The sequence below is a fragment of the Drosophila santomea genome, chromosome 3R (genome assembly GCF_016746245.2).
Source record: "Drosophila santomea strain STO CAGO 1482 chromosome 3R, Prin_Dsan_1.1, whole genome shotgun sequence".
In the NCBI taxonomy this organism is placed as follows: Eukaryota; Metazoa; Arthropoda; class Insecta; order Diptera; family Drosophilidae; genus Drosophila; species Drosophila santomea.
Window position 1 is genome coordinate 9,264,601 of NC_053019.2, and position 18,452 is coordinate 9,283,052.

Here is an 18,452-nt window from a genome sequence, read left to right on the forward strand (position 1 = left end):
CCTCAATTAATTGGCTGCATCAATTGAAAGCCATTGGAGGTGAGCCTCCGCAGTATAAAAATGAAACAACAAACGGCAAACGGCGAACAGCAATTACAATTACCCATCCATCGACTTTGATGCCGTTCAAGTTCACAGCGCGTCATCGAATGAAAACAAAAAAGCTGCCATAACAAATTACTTGCATTTGTAATAATGGAAAATGTGCATGTACTTTTGCTCCGGCTGCTTCGCTCAATTGAATTTCTGTTAATGAAAACTCGCTGCCAAAGTGACGTAACAAAGTCTCTGGGCAGCAAAATGAGCAAGGCAAACCAAAAACCAAAAACAAAAAAAAACCAGAAACAAGAATCAGCAATAAGTGAAAACAAAGGTGGGCTAAGCAATAACAATAAGCAATAATCTAGAAGAATTTGCTGCCAACCGAAATACATAATAGCCATAATCGGAATCGCCGAAAGAGAGGCAAATAGGGCAAAGAAAGAGACGGCGAGTGGCCCATACATATGTATGTACATTGCTGCAGGTGAGGATAGCAGAGCGATGTGCATTCCGTGTTGTCGTCGCCAGGGATGCGTAGTATCTAGGCGGACTTGTACCAAGTTGTTATTTATTCACCTAGGCACATTTGCTACCCTACTTTGCTTACTAGAAAACCTATAGGAAAGAGAACCGAACTTGTAAGCAAAGTTTTCAATTAAAACTTACAATTCTGAAGAATTCGCGTATCTTTTACGGTGGCTACACCAAGTTACTGACTCTGTCTTGGGTAATCAAACTGATATCCTTACCATCTCTGATTCGGCTTCATGTTGCCGCCGTGCTGCTGCAGTTGTAGCTGCAACATATGTATGTACAAATAGGTTTAAAGGGTGGAAAGGGCCGAATGAATTACAATTTCGCCTGCCAGCATCGATTCTGGCTAAATTGGGACGCTGTTTGTCGCCGTCTCTTACTCCGCTCTCTTTCTGCCACGCAGCAGCTATCTCTGTTTCGGCCATTCTGGCTGCCAAAAGAGCTTCTGCCATTTCTTCTGCCCTAGCTGCAAACTGAAAACTGAAAACCGAAAACCGTTGTTGGCCTGGCCAAGTGCAGCAGCAGTTGTACAAAAACTGTCGCCTGGCTCGCCGACAACTGGGGCAATTTTTAATTAAAACGCCAGAAATAAAGCACAACGACAAATATTTGTTTCATTGTCAGCTAGGGTTGTCAAGTAATTTGATTTAATATTTTACTTTGACTTGTGCCATATTGAAAATGAAAAAGTAATCACAGATGCTGTCGTTGACTCGAGGCCAAGAAACGAGATCTTCTATATATAGATTTGTATGTTTCCTAAATTATTTTTGTCCACTTTCAAAGGGATGTGAAAAAACTTTGAGCTCATCAAATTGCTATAGGTAGAGTAAGTTAAGTACACATGCAGCTCTATCTGTCAAATGCCCAAGCAATCAGATTAATCAAGCTAAGTATCTTGTCCTAACATTTCTGCATTTGGGGCATTAATTATTCGAGGATTGTTTCGATTTTCCAATTTCACCGAAAGTGCTTTATTAGATGGCGAAACCATTGGCACGTTTATGGCCGCTATCCAGGCAACCCAGTGTAGCACCAGGTCAGAGCACTTGAGCATGCCTGAGGAGGACGAGGACCCGGGGGAGGAATTTTGAATTGGTTAAGGAGGGGAATCGAGCATGGAGAAGCCGCCCATCGACCTGCTCACTTGTTTACTTCGACTTGCCATAAGTTCTTTGTGTTTGAGTTAGGCTCTTGTGGCCGTTGTTTCTGTTGCTGTTGCTGTTGCCTGGCTGTCGTGTTGCCATTTGACTGCCTTCGCCTTTATTTATGGATAATTCATAGACGCACCTTGGCTGAGGCACCTGCAAACACGAATTCGATTTGATTGGAATCGCTGGTGGTGGTGGTGCTGGTGGTGTTGGTGCTGCTACTTCGGCTACTGGCCCCCTTTTTGTCCCCCAAACCCCCAAACCGTATTGACGATCGACCTAGCGACATAGTTTCGCAGTTTGGCTTCGCTGCCCCCAAGTAATTTACATATATGTATGTAGACCCACACACACACACAAACAGATACACTCGCACACTAGCTGCATGTCTGTCGTACACATTGGTGCTGGTGGCTGTTGTTGTAGTTGTTGTTGCTGCTGTCTCTTGGCCTAATTGTGAGCTTTTGATTTTGTTTTCATGGGAAGCCCCGGCATTCGCCGTACCGTTCATGTCTCTCTGCGGATTTCGCTTGGCTCAGCATTGGGGCTCTTGCCCGTTGCATATTTTCCCCACCTTGGATGAATTGGATGTGTGTGTGCTCGTCTTTTTCTTTTTTTTTTTTTTTGCTCTCCAACATACATATGAAATGAATGTATGTATGTACGCCCTCATAGGGCCCATAGCCATCCATAGTTTGTTGTATTTATATTTGGCCATATTACGTTGCTTAACCTTCACCCATTTATGCCACGAAAATATCACACAGAAAACACGAGAGGAAAAAATGAAAGAAGCCATGGGGAAAAGCGCAGCATTTTTGGAGTATACTATACTACTCGTATGGGCATGCCATTCGCTCACTGGGTGCACAGACGACTGTATATTTATATGCATTTTTCATAAATATAAAGGTGAAGAACTGAATACATTCATATTTTTAGACAGGCGATGGCTGCTGCATTTAATGGTAGCAGCGCTGGGCCCGGAACACGCTGCGTATACGCAACGTGCTGTCGACTCCATTATGCAACACACATAATCAGCGCTAATGTGAAATTCTAATTTCATTTGCTGTACTCATTAATAATTATAATTACGCTGGCTGCCAGCCGCCGCAGAAACCAACAAGCGGCTAAAAAAAACATACAACAAAAAAACCACCAGCTGTGCTTCCTCCAGCTTTAACTCCTTCCTGATTTTATGTTGACTCGACACAAATAGGCGTTCTCGTCTGATATTTATAACAAACACAAGCCGCACACATCATGAACTCGTACATATCATATATGGGCTAAACAAAAGAGGGAACTCTGAGCCGAGTCAACGAAATCTAAAGCCAAAATCCAAAGCAGCTTACTTCACTCGGCTAAAAGCAGGCGAGCACTCAAGTGCTCGAAGATTAAATACCCTTGAAGTTCTCAGAGAGAACGAGGACGAGTATAGGGATCAATTTATAGCTTCATATAATCATAATCGCTCCTGATTGACTAGTATTTGTATTTATTATTTAAGAACAGGAACCTTTATTTAAATCATTATTCCATTTGTTTTTTTTTCCGTGCAGCATGAGTGGCAAGCTCAGTGACATCCTGAAGCTACCCTTAAAAAATGTGGCTCGTAAAAACCCAGCAAATATGGGTTGCCTTGATGGTTGCTCTGGGGTATGAGATGTGGGCTTTTGGGGCTGGGGGGTCTGGCTCGCAATGAGCATAAATTATGCGCACAAAGGCAAGACGCTGCAGGAGGAAGGGGGCTTCCTGGCGGGTGTTTTCCAGGCGCCAACGACATTCACGGCAAACACACTAGTTCCAGTACTACGGCACTCGGTTACTTTGCCAGCTCGCACAGACAACCGAGGACCTGCTGATGTTTGTTGGCCAACAATGGATAACCCTTTTTTTCCTGGATATACATGCCACCTCCGATGGTCCCCTGTCCGTTGGTCCCTTTTTCGATCCGCATCCTGGGGGTCAGTGGGCGGCCTTTTCGTATCGCGTGCCTCGTTATTGATTTTCGCTTTCATTTTTCATGTGGCATGCGACGGGCAACAGGAAGAACAAGCAGCGCAAGAACCAATAATTGTACGCTTACATATTACATATGCGGCAAGGCAAAAGTTTTCCCCCATTTTATATTTGACGAGTGGGATAAACGCACCGAAAACTACTGGACAGGGGCAAACATAGGGGGCGAAAGCTCATTTGACAGAAGACGACAGCCAAGTCGACTCATCCGAAAACGTGCCGCCAAAGTCAATGAGGTCGCACCTCGCCCACTTCCTCCCACTTCCACCCACTCCGACGACCTGCTGCCCCTCATCCGCCTGTGTTTTTTTCTTGCTGGCCCGGAGGCATTCAGCTTTCAGTTCACATCAGCCTCTCATCCGCGGCGTCCTCATTCACATTTGCCAGTTGGTTAAATATGCGTCGTGTTTACCTTTTTGCCAGCAAATGTACTTGCCGGCGGCTTTAAAGTCCTGTGCTGTGCTCTCATAATAAAGTCTGGTTACAAGGAGTTGTCCTCCTTCTCGAAACCCCCTACCTTTACCCTCATTTCCTCCCTCCTTTATGGCTTATGACATTTGCGCTTTTGTTGTATTTGCATTCGTGTCGATGTTGCCTTCATTTCGCCTCCTTTGTCAACTTCCGCTAATGCTAAGCCCCACCATCCGAGTGCCACGCCCCCTACTTATCCTTACCGTTGAGAGCCTGGGCGTAACAAAAAAGCCCAGTGACTCCGGAGTCCGGAGTCCGGAGTCCGGAATCCGGACAGTTATCAACTGGCAGGCTGACCCACACTCGCCAGTTATCCGCACTTAGCCTGCACCATTGTTCATTTGATTTTATTTTAGTTGCCCCATTTTTCGGTGCTTTCCGGGTGGATGTTCTCCTGCCCCGATTCCTCTACACATACATATACAATATGCTTGCACACCCGTATACCTTTGCCCTGGCCCCCACTGTGTGCTGTTGTCAACCCATTTGGGCTGCCTGCAATTATGAATTTGGGGCAATTGTTCGGTGTGCGCTCGAATGGCTCCACGGCGGCTTTGATTTGAGCAAAGAGTTGCCCGGCATGATTAGGGGATTTATTTCTACAGGACTTGTCCATTGTGCATAGATTTTACGGAATAGATATGCCATACCATGTATAAGGCAAGTAAGACAAGTGAACAATCAACCGAATTGAGTGACATATCGTTTTATCTGATAACACCATTGCTGATCGATGAACGATGAGCACATATCACTTGGATTGCATCCCTATGACAAGTGACATTGGGTACACTCATTACGGCTATAAAGCCACGCTAAGCTGGCAACTTTGAGCTTGGCATTTTGAAATCCAGAATTTAGTCACGATTCAAACAGGTTCGGTTTTCGAATGAGTCACCATTTGGGATCTCAACTTGTCGTATGCGATCGCACACCCCCTTTTATTCTCCGTTCTCGAGGCCATTACTCAACTACTTTGTGGGTACATCAATTTTTCAACATTTTCCTCGGCGTGGAAAAGTGTTTTCCAAACCAGTTGCCGTACTTGAAGACGCGCTGACAAGTCAAACAAATGAAACATTTTCGGATTAGCAATGTCAATGTTGCTTCGGAAATGTCGGAATAAATTGCCATTAGCCTTTGTCATCAAAAATTGAGAACTGAGTGGTGTCCCTTCGCCTTTTCCCTGTCTGCAGGCAGGCAAAGATTTATCGCACTTGATATTTGTCAAAACGCAGATAGAGATACAGAGATACACAAGCACACACTCGCCGATAGATACAAAACTGCTGTCAGCGGATTTGTGCTGAGCCTATGAAAAGACGATAAATGAGCCTGAAATGAGCAAACAAAGACGATAGGCCAACAAATGAGCGGGGGGGATTTTCGGGCCTCAAAAGAGGTTCCAACCGGCACTTGTGGCTTAGTTGCACACACTCTTAAAAAATGATTCCAAGTCAGGAATCATGATCCCATATTACGTACATATGTATATAACTTGTTTTAAAGTTCGTTTGAAACTGTCGTGCTTATGAAAATATAATTTCAGATTTAGTTTTGGAGATTATATATTGAAATGTTTTAAAATATATTTTCATACTTCCTCATCGTGTTATTGCTCGAGTACTTTATCAGCTAGTGAGTTCATTTCTTGATAAGTGCACTTAGGAGCCGAAAATGGGCAAAACTTAAAGTTTTATCAGCGTCGAGGCGTCTGAGGCACGGCCGAGTCAACAAAAACAAAACAATTAAGCGAATGGCGGTGGGAGTGGGAATACATGATAGAGAGAGAGAAAGATAGAGAGAGCGAGCGAGGGGGACGGAGCAAAGTGCAGCACATAACGCAAACTATTTACTGATAAGAGTATAAATACACACACATACACACACACCCGCACACACACACACACATGCAGGCGAGAGAGCTCTGAAAACGGCTGAGCAAACACTTGCAAACCCAGCGACGAGCACTCGACAGCTTGTAGATAAAGTATCTGCCAGATACTCTCGCTCTCCCACACACATTCTCTTCTCTCCGCTGTCGCTCTCGCTGGCAAGTGTTTGAATCTCGTAGATACTTTGGCCTGCCTGCCTCGAAACCCATTTCGTTTTTAATTGTTTTCAGTTTTTGAATTTAGTTGTATTTGATTTTCACGTACTCGCGCACTGTCGTCGCAGAAGTGTGCGTTATTTTAGAAGTTTTAATTTGGAATCGTACAAGTCTCAAGTGAGTGTCGTGTCGTTAAGTGCTGGAAATCATCGCCACTGACAGTTTGTTATTTGAGAGCCCCACAAAGTGGTTTTCCCCCACCCCACTCCCCAAAAAAAAAATTGTTTCGTGCTTTAATTTTACATATACTTTTATGAATGTATGTGCAACTGGCGCCCGAGCTGGGACCTTCTATGCAGATATGTGTACAATGTACATTAAAGAAGCGCTCAAGAACTGCTTATCGGGCAGCAGCACATGCAAACAACCCAGGCCTTTCAATTAGGCAACAAAACATAAATCTTGTGCTCTCACAATGAGATGCGGGTCGCGTGTCTCCCCTTTAAAAAGACTGAAAAAACCACCCAACTATAGTTCGAACTTACTTTCGAAACCTCTGATGTCATGCTTATTCCCTTCCATATTTCGTCTGCTCACATTCTCATTCGGCTGCAAACAAGTAGCTCACGAAAAGTCATAATATCGTCACAATTCCAGGGGCGTTGTGCCGCCGAGTCACCATCGTCCCCCCTTTGATTGATTCAGTTTGTGGCAAACCCCATCGCTTGGGTTTCCCATCTACATACACGTCTCTGGTCCGTTCTCCTTATCGTCAAACCAAAAGTAACGAAAATAAAAACCTTATCGCCGTCGTCTCCGCTCGAGTGATAACTGTGAGTCGGACAGGGAGATAAGTTGGCCTGGCCCTATGTAGTACGTAGGCATACGACTACGAGTGGCTGAGTAAATGGAATATTTTTTTCATTTGCCCTGCGTTCTTTTTTTCCCCGTTTTTCCCGTTTCACATAGGAACTTTGATGATAAACCGAGAAATCGGTTCTTGCTGGCTTCCTCTAGATGTCCACTGAACTCGATGGATACCGCAAAAGGGTGAATGATTCGTAGCGCACATATGCCACATGGCATACGAGTATATTGAAAGCTGCTCCAATATGTTGTATGCCACATACATGTAGACTAGAATTCAACTTGTGCCTAGAAGTTAGATAACACATTTCATGCACACAAGTATATGCAACCTGTTTCAAGGCACACCTTCCCCTCCCATTTCGTACGCCCACTTTCGCCATTCGAGCGACTTGAAATGAATATTGTGCCGTCGGCGGAATATCCTTGGGCTGATTGGAGAGTGAATTTCATGCTGCAGCTGTTTCCAATTCATCACCATTAACACATTTTCGGCTTGAGTGCATCAATGACTTTTTCTTGTTGTCGCCGCTCGCGGCTTTCATTCTAATCATCATCGTCACAGCGAAAAAATGAACGATAGAAAAGTAGAATAGTATATGGCTGCAAATTTCCCAATCCCATTTGGCCCGCTGCATTTTTCAAGGACACACAAAAACTGCAAAATGTCGAGCACTTTGCGTGCTTGCCTGGCAAGTGGCAAGTGGCATGGGGCATGTGGCACGGGGCATGAGGCATCTCTGGGGACTTTCGGTGGCGGCTCACTTCTCGGAGGTTGGGGACTGGGGCGACCTGCAGCTGAAATTTGATTGCCAAGATGTGGCATTTATTATGCGACTTTTGTTTAGAATTCCAACTGACGCCATTTTTCGAGACGCTCGCCTCGAATGGGAATTCTTCTACGAACGTCAGCGAACACACAACAAATAGCCGATCGAAAAGCATTAAGTGAATTAATTGAAAAACTCAAATGCCAAGCCGAGGCGCAAAAGCAACTGGTTCTCTCGCATCAAGCGAAAACCCGTTTTTATAGCGCAGTCCACCGCATCTCCTGCTAAATCGATCTTAGTTTCTTGATTTTCGCATCTGTAGTCACACTAATTTCTTAAGTAAATGCAAATTTGTGCGACCTACCTGTTTCGTTCTCTGTACTGCGGCGACGACAGGTGCACGACAGGTACACTCAAAGAAAGAGTGGATACTTAAAGTGCTATGGGAAAATTGCTATGTAGAGAAGACATTACAGATATTGGTATTTAAACAAAATTGCACAGGAATACAGGAATACTTTTGTACTAAGTGTAAGTCTAAGGAATACAGGAATACTTTTGTACTAAGTGAAAAAACATAGTGCTCATAAACTTAAATTTTAGTTGCTGTGCAGCACATGGCACACAATTGCAAACGCGTATCTATCAGTACGCACTCTGCCGTGTATCTATATATCTGGGCGCATGCTTAGCATTGAACGTCGGTGGCTTTTGCCATCTCTTCGATTTATTGCTCATTTTGCTTTGTGGTCGCTGCTAAGCGGCCACGAACAACAACAAAAATAAGTAAAAAGAAAAAAAAAAACAGAAACGTTTTCAATGGTCAAGGTCGTTTGCAGTCAAATCGAGTAGCCACCAACACACGACAAACGCACACTTGAGCCCCAGCACTACCAACAGAAATAAAATATAAAAATGTTTGTATAATTAAACGCCATTTTAAACAAATAAACGCGCGTTGTCAGTCGTGGCTGCTGATATTTTTTGTTGCTGTTTCTGTTGGCCGCGCTTCGGTTTTTTGTGTCGTCGCATTTTTAATTAGCAATGAAATCATAATAAAATAAAACATCTCATGCATAATTGAGTTGCAAGTTGGGGCTTCATTGCCATGCTTATGAAAAAATAAAACCAAACTGGCTCAGGTATTCATAAGTAACTGAAACTGTTTCGCGGGCACAGACTTGTTTAGATGGCTCTTGGGTGGAACTAATTTAAATTAACAATTCATAATCGCAATAGACGGAGTTATTAATAGCATCGTGTCAGGATTTCTCCATTTATTAAATTGGTCAGCAAAACGGTCAATCAGTATAATCAGCAGTAAAGTATCGAATAAAATAGCTGTAGCTGTAAGATCCTAATTATAAGGTGTACATTTAGGTACCGAGTGTTCGCAGCCCTTCTAACCTCATTCCCAATCACGGGATCCTTTCTTATAGGGGGCCCGCTTTCAAAACTATTTCTGTGGATTCCTGTAATTCATCCTGTCGTCTGCTTTTCATCATGCCACATGTTCAACGCTCACAAGCTTGCTTCAAACAGATCTATCTCTATCCCTCATCTGCCTGCCCCCAAAAAGTTTTGATATGTGAATGCCTAACACAATCCACGCTTTAGAAAGAACCGCCCCCGGTCCATCCCGAAAATCCCGCCCCCTTTTTTCCCATTCTTGCAAGATGCCTTGCTTGTTTTTGTAAATAGCTTATTTTGAAGACGAAAGATCTAGACAAATCAAATCAATCCAACTTAAATGTTTGTGCCTATCTAAATGTTGCTCACCTATGTGTGTTTTACTACTCGCGAAATGCATTGCCACTCTGACAACTGTATCTATATTTACAAGTTTTATGCGAAGAACATACCTATATATTGCCTAAATGTTTACTGTATGTATATTTATTATTGCTGCATAATTCACTCATAAATATTTTTTTCTTTTTCTTTTTTCATATAAACGTTCAAAAAAAAAAAAACAAAACTCGCACATTCCACCACAAAACCACCAAACAAAAAATTACAAACAAAAAAAAAATCAAACTAAATGAAATTAAAACTGAAACATAGAAGGATCGTAAAAAGAGTCTATCAATATATGTGCATATGCATATATAGCGACGTTCACGAACTGTATCTGTCACTGTCACTGAGAGCGATCGATAGCTGTACCTCCATGTGTGTGCATGAGTGGCAGTATCAGTAGCGCACCCAAGGACCAAGGACCTCATCCACATAGCCCATCAATCTCTCAGATGCCAGTGGCGGAATCCCCCCGATAAAGGCATCGCATCGCATCGCATCGAATCGCATCGAATCGAACTGCATCGCATCCATTGGACAAGGACGAGGACGAGAACGCGGACTAGGACTAAAGGACAGTGACTGACGCATCCTGCGCTCGTTTGATCGTTCGTTCGCTCGCTCGCTCGCTCTATCGCTCTTTCGCTCGCACGCACCAAAAAAACCAAACAGAAATACCAGAAACAATACCAAGCAAGCCAGAAACCAAATAATACCAAGCTAAACAGACGCCTCATTACCAAACATCGAACGTTTCGTTGTCGTTTAACCAAAAAAAAAAGCAAAAAAAAACCAGAAGCAAATCAATCCAATCCAATTCAATCAAATCCAAGCCAAGCCAAGCCAATCCAAAATCCAAACAATTCAAATCAAATCGTATCCACGAGACATAGAAACTGAACAGTAAACAGTAAGCAGTAAGATCAACAGTAACAGAAAACCCAAAGCAAAAAGCTAAAGCAATCATCAGTCAAAGTCGATAACCAAAACCAGCAACATTCAGTTAAAAATGGCCGAAGACGCTACCATGGAGACATGTCCAAGTCCTGAAATCGGCGACTCACGCAAAAGGCCACTCGATTCCGATCCGGAAAATGAACAAACTAAACGCTCACATTTCAGTTCCGGTAAGTTGACCAAAATCCAATCCAAATCCAAATCAAAATTCCAAATCAAAATTCCAAACCAAAATTCAAATTCAAATTCAAATCGAAATCGAATCAAAATTCATTTCGCCAGCAGAAGGAAGAAATCGAAATATATATCTCAAATCGCTCTTGCATATCCCCATTATCGTGCTCTCTCTCTCTCTCTCTCTCTCTCTGTCAATCTCAATTTCAATATCAATCTTAAGCTCCTTAACTCGACTCTCTGTCTATATATCCGTCTATATCTATATCTCGTTCGTTATCTATCTATCCACCGCTTTTTATCTCCGAAGCGTATAAATAACTCATTCGATTTGTTTGCCCAACTTTTCTGCCGATCGTGCCGTTTCCCTTCTGTGTTATGTGGTCATGTTGTTGTTGTTATTATCGCAATATATCCCCCGATATACATACATACGTACCTACTTACATATATATGTGTATATACCTAGTATCTATGATTTGGTTGCTCTTTTTTTTTTAGTCGTTTGTCGCTCGTGTTATTGTTGCTGTTGTCGTTTGTTGTTAAGTTTCAATTAATCAGCACGAGAAATTCATTTGCAGTTTGCCCCCAATACGTTCGATGTCAGTTTTGCAACCGAACGAACGAACAAACGAACAAACGAACAAACCAACGAACGAACGAACAGGCAGCAGACTTTGATTCGTAATTAAGCCAGATATGGCGTATACGCCCCGAAGGCCCCCTTCACATCTTAGAATGACAACTGGCATCTGTTATCTGGCATACCCAGTACCCATACCTAGTACCCAGTATCTAGTACCTAGTATCTGGCTGGCTGGCTGGCAGCTGAAACTTTGCGCAGGATTTGGCGCCGAGACATTGTGGGCCCAGTTTGACCCAATTTCGGGCATGACCTCCGCCGCCTGCAATCTCCTGCAGCTTCATCAATGGCCTGCAATTAGATACAAGTGCTTTCTGTGTGTCTGTGTACGTCCCTGAGCTCCAAACGAGTGGCATTTGAAAAGCTCCACCACCAGCACCACTCACCCAACGAACTGAACTGCAGTCGGGGCAGCTGAGGGGGTCACATAAAAATCACACAAAAATTCATATGGAGATTAGCATTTGAAAGAAGAAGCTCCTAATCCGCGAGCTCCATTGCCAAACCCATACAGCCTGGCTATCTGTCTGTCTGTCTGTCTGCCTGTCAGTCAGTCGGTTTGACCACGAGCTATTAACTAGTTGCTTTGCATGATTTGTTCGGCTCGAAACCAGCTGGCAAGCTCCAAGGTGAGCAGCCACTACGCAATCGAAGTACCTGTCGTCATAGCCACGAAAATAGCAAATAGCAAAAGGTGTAAGTTAGACGGATAGCTGCGGATAGAGCCAGAAAAACGTAAACGCGTTTTCGAGTTTCCTAATTGTTGGCACCCAGCGTGCTACATCGTTTGATCATTGACAATTGAATGTTGTGAAGGGAAGATTAGATTAGTCTTCAGTTTTCGTTCAGCAAAGCAGGCTCTCTCATATACGTAAAGTGTTAAAAACCCAAAAAAAATACAAATATATATCTACGGAAAAGTTAAACAAAATTCATGTGTTGCCTTAATGTTGCATCCAAAATTTTAAGTATTACCTCGTGAAATTGGAATGCGGAAGTTCTGTTCGAGTAAGTTCAAGTTCGTTAGATAGGTAAATATCATTTATTTCCATATATTCCATTCATTAAAGCTGACGTTATGTTTGGAGACATCAATAGTTAATGGGTTAGTTCTGCTTAAGAATTTCGTGTTTGCTTATAAACAATGCCATTTTATCAGCTGTTTGTTTGGCCAGTTTCCATTCAAAGCCTGGCATTATAGATGAGCCCAGATAAATAGATATGTTACATGTGTGTACAGTTGGGCATTTGTAATTAATTAGCCTCCATTGAGGCTGCCTGTTTGCTGGACAGCGAACAGAGAACAGAGAACAGGTCCATATCATATGGTTTTGGGTATTTGCCCACGTCGTAGTTTTATTAGTTCTCTGGCAATTTATTTGCTTAGCTGCCTTGACAGTCATTTGTTTTTTGTTTGATATCTATTTAATGTTTTTCAGTTTTTTCTTGTTATTTATGACTGCCATGGCTGAAATTCTGTGTGGTTGGTGAGAGCAATGCACCATTTTTCAGATGCATAGAGAAAAATAAGCAGCTTAAATGGTTATTAGTATATAAAAGGTATAAAGTTTTAAAGTTGTATCCAAACAAGTTCGGGAATACAAACTACTGTTATTTAACAGTTCTGAAAAACCAATGATTCCATATTTACACCTATACTAGAATGCTAGAATGTGCAGGCTGATTATTTTCCGTGTAGCCCAGAGTAGAAATGCGTCAGTTGGCGGGGCTGCTGCAAAGGAAATGCAGCAAAATCGAGGAAAATCGGGGCGGTGGGTCGGTGGGTCGGTGGGTCAGCGTGGCGGATTGGACGACTGGTGGTGGTGCTGCTGCTGCTTATGTCTGGTGTATGGCGTGGCTTATGTAATCAGTGCTGGCAGGGCAGCTGGAAAAGCGTGCGAATAGTTGGGGGTGTATGCTGTAGCGAACTCTAGTTCGCCGCGAAAGAGAGAGAGGCGAGAGCTGCTCTCGCCAAACGTTGACAGCATGGCAAGCGGTTGACCTACTTTGATGACAATGCGGGTGCGTACGTGTATCTGTATCTGTGTGTGTGTGCGTGTGTGTGTGTGTGTGTGTGTGCCTGTGGTCTCTGTGCTCCACCGCCATCGCTGCCTGCCTTCGCTCGGTGTTAGTTCGCCTAGGAAGCGTCCTGCGCAGTAGGACGACTCGAACTCCTCGAAACGCGGCGACCATTCAGCTGCACTGCAGCATTTGGCGCCATTGCAGCCGCCACAGCAGCCGCAGCAGCAGCCGTGGCAGCAGCCGTGGCAGCCGTAGCCGCAGCAGCAACGTCCTTGAGTGGTGGGTCCTGTATAACTGGGTTGGTTGGCTAGATGCAGGCGCTGAGAATATGACAGTATGGCATGGTTAAATCTCAAGTGCGTTTACTGCCTGCGGGCTGTGTGTGCTCTCTGGCACTCTCACTGTTTTGGCCACAATCTGAACTGGTATCTCGGTGGCGTGTTTTTGGGTTACCTTATTCTTAGGTGCATGCCATTGTTGCGGCTCGAGTGGCCAGGCATTTGGTGTGACTGCACTTGTAGAGCATCTCGAGTGGCCTACTAATAACTCAAGGGGCCAGCCAGTTTGGCATTCTTTTTTCGGGCCAGTGATTAGGACGAGCCCGGCTTCTGCCGATAATTGGGTCATCTGCAGTTCCTATATTACGCATACGCAGCGTGGGTCAGTCCCAGTGGTGGCGCAACTTGAACTCACCGAGTAATTACTTTTTATGACTTATCTCGTATTTCTCAAGCATTAAAGAGAGCGCTGTAAGAACGAATGTATAATGAAATTCCATAATCTAAAAGATTACAACTGACAATGTGGCAGAGTATAACCCCCTTTGATCCCTCTTCTTCCAATGAATTTGATAGGCCGCGGATCGAATTTGGCTACGATTTCATCGTCTCAAGTCGCATTTTTACGTAATCTCAATGGCTTTAAGCGCAACTTCCCGTTGTCGTTTATGGATCGCTTGGCAAATCATTTAGTTTAGCTTCCCCGTTGAATTCTCAACGTTTTGGAGGGTGAAAACGTGACACGTTCACTCTTTTCGCCGCTGGCTTATCACGTTGGCTCATTCCGTATCACATGTTGCCACAGCAGTTTCTATTTTCGACACACGCCTCCTCCCCTCAAATCGTGTCTCCGCCCCTCACTTTGTATCTCTCCCTGTCTCCCTCTCTCGCTGCCGCTCTTTGGCGTTGATAATGAACCGAGTGACATGGAGTGAAGTGAGGCAATCATCGGCGAGCCAGCATTAGATCATATATATACAGACCAACATCATCGTAATAATCATGATCATCATGGCCATCAACGCCACACTCTCTGCTCTGACTCATGAACCTCGCACTCTCTGCAGTTCAACTGGACAGACTCTCCAGGTCTCTCTCCTCCTCTAGATTCTCCAATTCTCCGGCTCTCTGGGCACAAAACTCTATGCTTGAGTCGCGGCTCCGTCTTCGCGTTCAAACGAACGGAATTCTTCAGTGCGGTTTGGTTGCTCGTTTCGTGCGCTCGCTCGATCGCTCGTTCGCTCGTTCGCTCGCTGTTGCTCGTTTTCCACATACGAATTGCCAGCTCGCCCGCGCAGCCATTTTGCCAGTGATTTTATTGGTTTGGCTCTTTTGGCCAGCAGAATGTTGTTCGCCAGAACCACCTCGTCCACTTCGATCAGTCCGCCCGCGATGATGATGCAGCAGCAGCAGCAACAACAACAGCAGCAGCAGCAGGATCCTCAACAGCTGGGACACCAATACCATCAGCAGGCAGCGTTTCAGCTACAGCAAAGCTTCTGTACGTTTCTCGGTTAAGTGTAACTCACTGTGCTCACCTGTTCTGTTGACCTTGGTAATTAGCGTGTGCATTGGTAATTATAGGGTTTATCTCATTCGGTATTTGCCAGGAGCTTTGCTAACTGTATGCGCCATCACCTGAGCCCTCCTGCTCGGCACACACACACACACACAAACACACGTACACCGCGGCGTATGCGTAATATTTCGATATTAATGTTAGCCAACGTAAAACGTATCGCAAACGCGGCAATTAACGTCTTGTCAACTTAGTTTATCTAGCGTTTCAAGGTCGCCTCTTGGCTTGTTGTTCTCTCGTCTGAAGTCTTAGGCTTTTCCATTGAAATTAGCATTTGAAAATAGCTGAAAAAAACCAAAAGCCAAAACCAAAGCTAAAGCGAAACCAAAGCGAAACCAAACCGAACCAAACCCACACAGAGCAATGTATTCAGTTCAATGCCACTCATAATGATTATTCAAAAAAGCACTAAACAAACGACAAGTCGAGTTGAAGTTTGACCTCAACTCGAGCTGGGATCGGATTGAATCGGATCGGGCTCTATTATCAGTTGATTCTCAAAATCAATTTCGAGTTACACAGTTGTACGTCATTAACTCGAGAGTCACGCGGCCTCTCTGTTTTTTCGAGCTCTCAAGCACTCGTCGTACTTAGGGCTCTAACTCTAAAAAATATAAAAAAAAAAGTACAAAATTGCCGTCTTGAAAATGCGGGAAGCAAAACGGCGGCAAAACGTAACCTTGAAAAGCGATTTGAATGTGGGCAAACATGTCTCACTCTATCTCTGCGATTGTGTGCGTGTATGCGTGCGTATGTGTATGTATGTGTTCGTTTGAAAGAGCCAGCCAAAAATAAGTCAAGATACTCGTGGCCATGCCCAAAAACTGCTCATGTTGCTTGGGCAGAGCCCAAGACGAATACGAAAAAGAGCCCAAATAAATAGAAATAAAAACACACATATTATCCCCCGCTCCCCCCAAAAGCAGCTCCAAAAAAAAAAGAGACATTTGGGTATTTTACTTTTATTTTTCTTGGCCAGACTTCATGCTCTTCCTCTGCTCTTGCTCTACTGTCTTGTTTCTGGCATTTTTTGGCGAAAATGTCCGAGAAATGTGTTATTTATGCGTGCCACAAATTTCATTCGCATTTCCACGGCGCATCCAGTTCCAACCAGTAGCTTTGTTGACTTCGGATCCATTGTGTAATCTCGATTTTCGACTTGGGCCAAGCAGTTGTTAATTTGGCTGCCATTTGGCAAGACTCACGGGTCTGAGCAGGTGTTTCGGCCATTGGGCTGGCATTTCGCCTTCCACTGGCAGCCAGACTTCTCAATGGCGAGAGCAATAAATCAATTTTAAGAGCCGAAAGGGTTTCGGTTTGTGTGAAAGATGATCTCACAAAGGTATTCAGAAACGCCCACTTTGCATGTGTTTTTTTTTTTTATAGATATTCGTTTATTTCCGTTTCAGAGTTTGTTTTTTTTCTCTCTCGGGTTCGGATCAGATGACATTTACCTATTCAAACTTGAAATTAGTTATTATTTTGTGCCTTCGGATGATTAGTGAAAATGACTGGGCATCAATTATTCCAAAAAATATTGTTGCGGCTCATTTAATGTTTGTATGATTAGATTTATTAGAATGGAACCAAGGTCTTTTCGTTCCAATGAAATGGGAGTAGAATTCGGTTATTGGAGAAGATGGTAATTGTGTGTTCTAGGCAGAGGAGATACCATCCCATTTCCATCATCATTTTCAGCTTCTGCCCAATCATCAGCAGACCTTATCAACTGGCTTCCGCTGTTCCATCAATTAAAATGCTTTCAATTCGCTCAATTTCATATGACCATGATATTTGTTACAGCTCTTAATACATCCGACCACTGTGTTGCATATTACCGTTTTATTATTATCGTTTTTCTGTTTGTTTCTTTTTTATTTTGTTCTTGTTTTTTATTTTAAACAATATCGTTCATGCATATAAATGTGCTAGTAATTATCGAAAGCCAACCATAGCGCAAATATAATTATAGATACTACACAAAATGTAAAAATAAATTGATGTGCATGCCACACAGCAGAACGATAAAGTTAAAAACGAAATGAAAGCCAACCCACCACAAAGTATATAAAAAAAGAACATTTTCAATAATCACGAACAGTTGTTTTTGTTGTTGTCCCCACGTTAAGCGTGCGATTAGCAATAATAGAAAAAGTCGCGTATAATTTTTACAAAATAATCCAGCAGCAGCAGCATTCCCACAAAACCAATGAAAACTCTCAAACGAACTCAACTCAAATGTGATAATACCAAGCAAGCAAAGCAGTTAAAATATAATGTGATAAAGCTACGCAAGTAATGACTAAAATCTAAAATATATAGAAAAGCCGAAAGTTATTAATCAAACCAAAACGACTGACATCGAATCGATAAAAGCAAGCAACAAAACCAAATGCAACACATCAGCAACAGATCATCACAATCGATCGCCGTCCTTCCATCGAGCCCCAAGCTTCAAGTATTATAGAATCGACAGCACCTGCAACTTCAGATCGAATCCTGTGAATTCTGAACTGTGAACTCTGAACTTTGAACTGTGAACTCTGAGCTCAACTCTACAGCTGAATGGTAAAGCTTTTGGCATTGTTTTCTAAATGTCTTCCATAGCATTTCTGGATGTTGTGTAACAATCGTCATTAACAAACATGGACATACTATCTCTCTATATATCGCCATTGCACCAATTGTCATCCAACTACTCATGTCTGTAAAACGAATATTTATCTCAAGTATTATTGTTCCGATGCCAGGGATATAAGTTCCATGCAAGACAGTGCCAATCATCCAGTCGACAATAAATCAATCAAAATAGCTTTGCTGAAGCTTGCTGCTGCCGCTTTCTCTGTCTCTGTCTCTGTCTGTTTCTCACTCCGCCTTCTACCTATATACATATGTATATCTATATAAACTATATACATACATATATACTATATACCAGTCGCATCGTAACTGTTGTTGTTGTTATCGTACAAACTATCTAACAAGAAACCATCAAGAAACCAAGAAAAAAATAAATAAACAGGCCAAAGGCCACGCACCATGAACAGAAGAACACTAAAATCGCCATCCAAGAACACCAATATCTAATCAAT

General features: G+C 43.1%; 1 protein-coding gene across 11 annotated transcripts in view; it reads left to right on the forward strand.

Moving 5' to 3' along the window:
• The window catches only part of LOC120451600 (RNA-binding protein Nova-1), a 35,887-nt gene that overhangs the window by 2,796 nt on the left and 14,639 nt on the right, over positions 1 to 18,452 (forward strand). For 2 of the 11 annotated variants that reach the window (XM_039635424.2, XM_039635427.2), the window contains exon 2: positions 9,975 to 10,834. The exons of 1 other annotated variant lie outside the window; for it this stretch is intronic. In XM_039635424.2, the coding sequence (XP_039491358.1) occupies positions 10,717 to 10,834 (118 nt within the window). In that variant the 5' untranslated portion in view covers positions 9,975 to 10,716. Of the gene's footprint in view, positions 1 to 9,974; positions 10,835 to 12,325; positions 12,513 to 15,001; positions 15,283 to 17,544; positions 17,929 to 18,452 lie in introns of those variants that run through there. 8 more of the 11 variants (XM_039635428.2, XM_039635430.2, XM_039635431.2 and 5 more) reach the window with 8 other exon arrangements.